We start from the raw sequence: 8,045 nt of genomic DNA, 5'->3' as shown, positions 1-8,045 counted from the left end.
AATAAATATAATATTATGTCTTATTATTATATAATGCAATAAATAAATCAAACAAGCCTAACTTATTGACAGATAATATATTTTTCATTATATTGGGATTCATCATTTATATTAAAGAAAGGTGCAGATGGGATCATGGGAATGACGAGGATAAAGATGACAACTTTCTTTTTCAAACAAAAAGACAACTCATGAGTTGAGCCGAGCCAACCTTTCGGCTATTGAACGAGAGAGAGAGAGAGAGATTGGTCTGTTGCTCTGTGCGCTGTCGTCTGGCTGTGAGCACCGAGGGAAATTCTTAAAGGAAGACGATTTCCTCTCCCCATCTCCCACACCCACAATTCATAGAGAAAGAGAGAGAGAGAGTCATCGTTTCAACCACGAAGTTGTAATCGAATGGAAGATCAAAAAGAGGTAAAATCTCTCACTATCTGCTTCTCTCCCCAAATGTTTTGGTTTCTCCGCTTGATTTCTTCAATTTCTTTTGATTTGATTTGAGGATTGAGTACCATATACCATGCGACCAATCGCTGTCCAGTTCTCGCTCTTCTGAATTTTGAGTTTTCATTTCCTGATCGATCTATTACGATATTGAAACCAGCGAACTTCTCTCCCAAGTTTGATTTGAGCCTCTTAAGCCCTAGATATGTTATAAAATCAAACTCATAGAGTATTTTGAAATGGCTGGTGAAATTTCTCATCCTGTTGTTTCTATGCACTAATGGGTAAATTTAATTTCAGATTTTAGTTAGATACATGCAGACTCTTATTTAGAAAACTGTGTTCTTACCCAAATCATCTAATTTTGATAATGTTGAAATCTCTATGGTCTTGTGATTGTATTACGTTGTTGATTTGTTGAGCATAATCTAAACAATCGAGAATATTGTAAATAAATGAACACAAGATTTAAAGAAGGCCTACTTCCTTGATGGGTTGTCAATTCTATAGATTTTCAAAACCTAATGATGCAATGTCCGAATACCCTTTTCCTCTCCCACCTTATACTTCAATTTTAGATGAAAATACCATATTGATCATGTCGGTAAGTTGTTAAAAAAAGCTTTTCCTCAATCCACTACATTTCAAGACCTAAGCTAAAATACCATTTGCCTCAACCCACTACTTATAAAACCCTAATTTATTAACCGTCACACACAACATTGATTGATTCAAATACATGAAAACCGTCTTTATTTGCATTTTTTATTTGAATTTGAACTACACATATATATCAAACATTCACAATGCTGCTTCCAAATATGCATATGGTCCATTTGGAAACACTTTCCGAATCTAATTCTGGATACAGACTTGAAACCGTCAAAAATATTCTAATGTATCTCAGGATGTTTTGTTTCCAAATGTGATTTCATATAATTCCACATCCAATGAGATACCTGACAGAAAAAGTGTTGCCAAAGAAATTTATTGATTGTTTCTCATGGACTATTCTGCTTTTTCTCAGAGATTGAAATGGCTATAAACTGTTTTTTCTCAATTTCATGCTCTCATGAACAGATTGACTATTCACAGACATTCAACTTAAGTACTAAGACTAATGATATCTCTTAACTGTGCAGAAGAATATGCCATGGATGTCAGTCCCACAATTCGGGGACTGGGAGCAAAAGGGCGTAATGCCAGACTACTCTATGGATTTCTCGAAAATAAGGGAAATGAGGAAGCAGAACAAGAGGGATGTATCAAGAGCCAGCTTGGGGAATGAAGAAGAGCTCATCTCTTCTACCACAAGGACTGATAATACAGCGAATATCGATCCTCTTCCTCATTATCATCATAGCACTCACTCCCCAACTGTAAGATTCCTTTACCTCCTTTTGATCTCATGTCAATTTCCATATATTCAAATGAATATTGGCATTCCCATACTTCCGTGCTAACCACTTCAAATTGTTAAACCCTATCCTTTTATTGACAAATATTTTTGCAACTCTTGGTTTTTTGGTGACCCCGGGGTTATTTCCCTGGGGTGTGAGACCTTTGGTATCTTAGGTACTTTGTCACTTGAGTTACCTTTAAACTAAACTAATAATGTGGTGTACTATGAACTTTGTATTGAATTATGACATCTTTGGACAAAATTCCTTTTAGTTACTAGTGAGTGAATCATTTGATGTGCATATATTTTCTTATAAAACTGAAAAATAAGTGTTAGATGCTTCTAATACTAAATACTGAATTTTAAATGCTGAATAAACATAACAAAAATGGTATTTGGTATGAAAGTTGAGGGGAGAGTACTTTAATTACATTATAATAACATAATTTGCTTAATTTCAGGGGTTAACATTATCTTTTGAACTTTTGAACAAGTTATTCTTAATTTACTAAATTAAGCCAGAATTGTTAGCTTAAACTGAGTTGTAGCTAGATAATTAAGTGACTTTAAATGGTAATTATTAATCATTTAGATTAAGTAACTGTCATATCATAAGCTAAGTGATGAGTTTTATATTTGGTACATATATTTCTTGACTGGTATTTTGTGGGTTAATTTGATCCATTCTGTTTATTGGGTGATGGATTGACTGAAGCAATCTTTTTGTTTTTGCTGGAAACATGTTGATTATATTTTTAATTTATAAACACACAAAGTATTACATGACGACATTAAGAAGCTACAAACATGCCAACATTAACAAAAACAAAAACAATCAAAGCCAGATCACAACAGACAAAAACATCAAAAGAATCAAGCAAATCTAATACTAGCATTTCAAAGCAAAATCTTGTACTAGCATTTTGTAGTTGCCTATTCGGCTGGTTTCTTACTCATTTTCCTTCTCTGATCAGACTGCGAGGAGGAGCATCTTCAGCTGCTTCAACTGTTGTGTGAAGGCCTAAAGGAGAGAGATCATTAATCAGAATGAACAAACCAATGCACATAGCAATTGTAACATATGAATTGCTGATTGTATTTGTAGCAAAGGAGGGTTTCTGAAAGTGTTGTTTGGGGTCTATTTAGAATTGGATGTGGATGGTTGATTCTCTTCTTATTTATATTACTTAATACAAGTATTTATTAGAGTTATGAGTTTTGGAAAGCATTAAGCAAAACTTTTCTTAGTTAACTTCAAAGTTTGGTCATTTTTCACTGAATATATTTTGGCAGTCAGAATTGCAGCTGCTTTTATGTGATTAAGCCTGAATTGCAGCTGCTTTTCTGTGATTTTTGTCCTTTCATACCCTATTTTATAGACATTTGATTTTTCATACCCTATTTTATAGGCATTTGATTTATAAGAAGAGACATAGGTATAAAAGGACAAAACTTGCAAAAGAGTATCGACCCAAAATTATCGTTTGAACCAATCAAAGGATACCAAACTCGAACTTTATGGCACGTTTGATTCGGCGTTAATAAGCAGCTTATTGGCGTTTGCGTAATAAGCTGCTACAGTAACTTTGCGTAATAAGCTCACGCAAAAAATTAAAATTAAACACACTTTTGCGTTTAAACTCAAATTTTTTTCTAACTTTTAAGATTATAATCTCATATTATAATCTAGAGTTTTTTTCTCTCATCAATTTTAAATATTTTTTTATTCATTCTCTTTCATTTATTTTATTCATTTCTAATCATTTTATTCATTCTCTCTTATCAATTTAATTTCTCTCTAATCATTTTATTAATTCTCTCTCATCTATTCTATATATTTATAATATTTTTATATATTTATATAAAATTATTATAATAAAAAAACATACATTTAAATATATTTTTATTTATTATTTATAATATATGTATCTTAATATATAAAATAATTAAATAAAATATAAAATATAAATACATTATGATTTTTAATATCATATCCTTTATTTAAAAATATATTATTTTTTAATTTAAGTTATTTATTAATATTTAAAATAATATATTAATAAAAATTTATAAAAATAATATATTAATATAATTTATTTTCAAATATATAATATTTTTTAATTTAAATAATTTATTAATATATAATATTAATTATTAAATAATATTAATTATTAAATAATATATTATAAATATAAAAAATAAATAAATTGGGCGTATAAGCTGAATCAAACATACCCAAGCTTAACGATTTAATAAGCTGAGATTATATCAATCATACCTCATACCTGAAAATAAACTGGATAAGGTGACGTTAATAAGATGAGAATAAACTGAATCAAACTAGTCCTATATATTACATAGAACCAATTTTTTTATAAGGACCTCCTTGTCTTACAAATTCTTTTTATAAATTTAAAATATTTGACTTATTAAACATCCTCTTTAACTTGTTTAAATTCTTTTTATAGGATTAATATATACTTACATATTTTAATATTTTCTTTTACCCATGAAACTAGACATGATAAATAAAGTACTAAGTCTATTTGCGAACTCGATTTTCTGCACAGATTTTCACTATTTTATCCAATAATTGTTTATAAGAAAATACGATACTAATATTAAGAGAAATTTGACCAAATGACCCTACAAAGGTTTTAAATGTGCCGGTGAAAAGAGTCTTAAATGTGCTGATGACCAGCGTATAATTTTAATTGCGCTGATGGCTACTTTATATTTTTTTGACGAAAATACCCCATTGCGTAACGCGATTGGAAAAAGTTCTTTATATAAATACTTAATTTTTTTTCATTTCGTTATTTTCCTTTCTCTCTATACTCTGCATTCTCTTTCTCTCTCGCGACGATGACGGCGACAGAACCCTAAACGAACATATCATTCAGATCGACGACCAAAACCCGTTCTAATATCATGTGATTGGATCGATTTATGTTCTTATTTCCATTATATTCATCTTCAAACCCTAAATCATGAGTTTTTCTTATTGTTCATCTTACTGTTAATCTTTTTCACATTACTTGTTCATCTTGTTCATATTGGTTGTTCATTTTGTCGATAATGATATTTATAGATGATGCTCTAAATCAGTTTCGTTTTAGTGAAAATGTTGGGAAAAAGTAAAATCAAAATAAAGAAAAGAGTTAATTAAGTGAAAAGTAATTAACTTATAAGTCAAAAACTATGATGCTCTAGTAGGATACCCTACGTTGTACGGGAAATTAAAATATTCTTACATAATTACGAATTATAAAATAATTCATCCAAGTTATTTTTTTTTTCTTTTTAGAATAAAGTTGCAGAGAAGTTGAAAAAACATTTTTTCTTGACTCTTCGATGATTTTTTTAGCACTGGGGTGTCATATTTTTTTAAATTACTTAGATTTGAGTTGATGTTATATTTTGTTTGATATGACATCTTATTTAGTCGGATCAAGTTTTTTATTTCGAAATTTTTTTATCCGAATAATTCTCATAATCTTCGGTGGATCGTTTACTGTTTATATCCTCGAAGTTTTTATAAAATATTTAATTTAATAAAAGAGAATATATTTATATGAAGAGAAAATATAATATATATATATATATATATATACATATAATTAGAGAAAAACATAGAAAAAAAATAGTTATTAGTAATTATTTCTTCTTATAGGTAAATATGTAATATTATATATATATATGGAAAAAAATTATGAAACAAACTTTTATGAATCAAATATTTTTATATACATATAAACATAAATTTGCAATATTATTTTATTTATTTTTATAATTTTATTTTTTTAATATTAAATAATGATTTTTTTAATGTAAATTTAGTTGTGTTTTTTTTTAATTAATAGTCATATAAATTATATATTTATTTATATATATATATATAAATATATAATATATAAATAGTGGGGAAAATTTGTGTAAGAAAAAATATATTTATATAAAATTAATTATGAAAACAACTAATTTTACTATTGATTTAAACTATTGAAAACAAAATAAAAAAATTAAGTTAAAATAGATTATTCAATATGAATTATTTTATAATTTTAAAAGACCATATATAAAAATTGAAAGACAATAGTTTAAGATATCATATATTATCGAAAAAATAAAACAGGTTGAATTATATATTAATAAAAAACAACTTCCACTAAACGAAATTAGAGAACGTAAAATAAAAAAATAGAAATTAAATCTTCTGTCCTTTTCATCCTAATAAATTGTCATTCGAGTATCTCCAAATTTGTTTGTATTTTTAACAATCTAATTATGATAATAAAATATTAAACAATAATAAAAAACAATTTATTTGATAAAAAAATGAAAAAATACCTGTTCAAAAATTTTGAAGTTGATGTTCTTCCTTAATAAAATTTAATTTAATATATAAACATGTTTTAAAAACGTAAATAAGACATTAAAATAGATAAAAAAAACAATTTATTTGAACTCAAAAAATTGAAAAAGTACAACCTAATTAATATATATATATATTTCCATTAAACAAAGGACAAAATAAGAAACGAAAAAGAAGTTTTTTATACAAAATTTATTTAGGATAACACAAAATCCATAAACTACAATAATAAATTGGAAGATTAAATTATTAAATATTACCAATATCCTCAAGCCCTTCATGGAAGATTGACTTCAATCTTATGTTTATTAAAAGCAATCCCGCCTTGGTCATCTCTAGCATCATAGACAATCCCGCTTTGGTCATCTCTAACATCATAGAGGAGAGAAAACTCCAGCAGTGTCAATGGAAATCATCTCCACCTTCACCGGCCGGCTCCATCCAAAATCCGTCTCATACAACTCAAAATGCAGCAACCCACCAATGCCATACAATTTTGGACCAACAAAGTCTGAATCCGCATCAGATAATCATGCATCAGATAACCAGTTCTCTACCCCCTTCACAACTCATTTAGCCAATCTTACAATCGCCTCTAGAATAGCAGTCGGCGCTATCGTCATCGCCAAACCTTCTCCCCTTTCAAAGATGCAACCTTTATCGTTGCTATCTGAAACTTTACGCAGTTTCCAATGTAATTGACTAGAGCTCAACGATCCATGGGTACTCCGAGTTGAATATTCTCGGTTGTAACATCTCCCCCATCTGCTTTAACACTACAAGCAAAATTTTTAAGAAAAAAAGTAAGAGAGAAGAGGGAGAAAATATCATGTGATCTATTATTTATAAGTAGAAAAAATATTTAGGTGGAGAAAATGAAAAGTCTGATTTAATTGGTTTAATTGCAAAGGTTTTATAATTAATATTTAATGTTAAATTAATGAGAATTTATGTTGTTGGAGGTTTTATAATTAATATTTTATTATAAATATAATTTAATTAAGAAAAATAGAGTAGGAGAGAAAGTAACTGAAAATTATAATGATTTTTTATTGTTAATTTAATAAATCATATAAACGTTATTATATATAAAAATAAATAAATATTTATTAATATATGATGAGTTTCTATATAAACTTCTATATTAATAGATTAAGCATTATTATATATATTGTTATTATTAAATATAAAAATAAATATGTTATGTAATATTATATATTTTAATATAAAATTATTGATAAAAAATATTTTATATTATTAGTGTAAAAAAAATATAAATATATATATGATAAGGAGATAAAAAATACTGAAATATATATATATTAAGAAAGAAATTTATATATATATATATATATATATATATATATATATATATATATATATATATATATATATATATATATATATATAAATATGTATATATATATTAGGAGAGATAAAATAATTAAGATAAATAAATTAGTGAAGAGAAATTACCTAATTTGTGGATCATTGCCAAACTTTCTTCCTTTTCAAAGATGCAACATTTATCATTGCTATCTGAAACTTTACACGCCAGTTTCCAATGTAATTGGCCAGAATTGGAGGATCTAATCGTGTTCAACAATCTATGGGGACTAAGACTATTTATAAGTAAAAAATATTTGGGTGGAGAAAATGAAAAGTCTGATTTAATTGGTTTAATTGTAAAGATTTTATAATTAATATTCTGTTTAATGAGAATTCATGTTGTTGGAAGTTTTTTATAATTAATATTTTATTATGCGTTTTTGTTGGAGATTTTATAATTGATATTTAATGAAAAATTTGAATTAATATTAATATAAT

At 26.9% G+C, this 8,045-nt stretch overlaps 1 protein-coding gene across 1 annotated transcript; it reads left to right on the top strand.

Moving 5' to 3' along the window:
- The first annotated feature begins 208 nt into the window (after positions 1 to 208).
- On the top strand, positions 209 to 3,051 carry LOC124926599. The gene is made up of 3 exons (XM_047466850.1): positions 209 to 414; positions 1,584 to 1,820; positions 2,818 to 3,051. Exons 1-3 carry the CDS (start codon positions 397 to 399, stop codon positions 2,866 to 2,868), a joined length of 306 nt encoding a protein of 101 aa, XP_047322806.1. The 5' UTR covers positions 209 to 396; the 3' UTR covers positions 2,869 to 3,051.
- The last annotated feature ends 4,994 nt before the right edge of the window (positions 3,052 to 8,045 follow it).

The sequence above is a fragment of the Impatiens glandulifera genome, chromosome 2, assembly GCF_907164915.1.
Source record: "Impatiens glandulifera chromosome 2, dImpGla2.1, whole genome shotgun sequence".
In the NCBI taxonomy this organism is placed as follows: Eukaryota; Viridiplantae; Streptophyta; class Magnoliopsida; order Ericales; family Balsaminaceae; genus Impatiens; species Impatiens glandulifera.
Note: the sequence above shows the minus strand (reverse complement) of the source record. Positions and strands in the feature narration are given on the sequence as shown.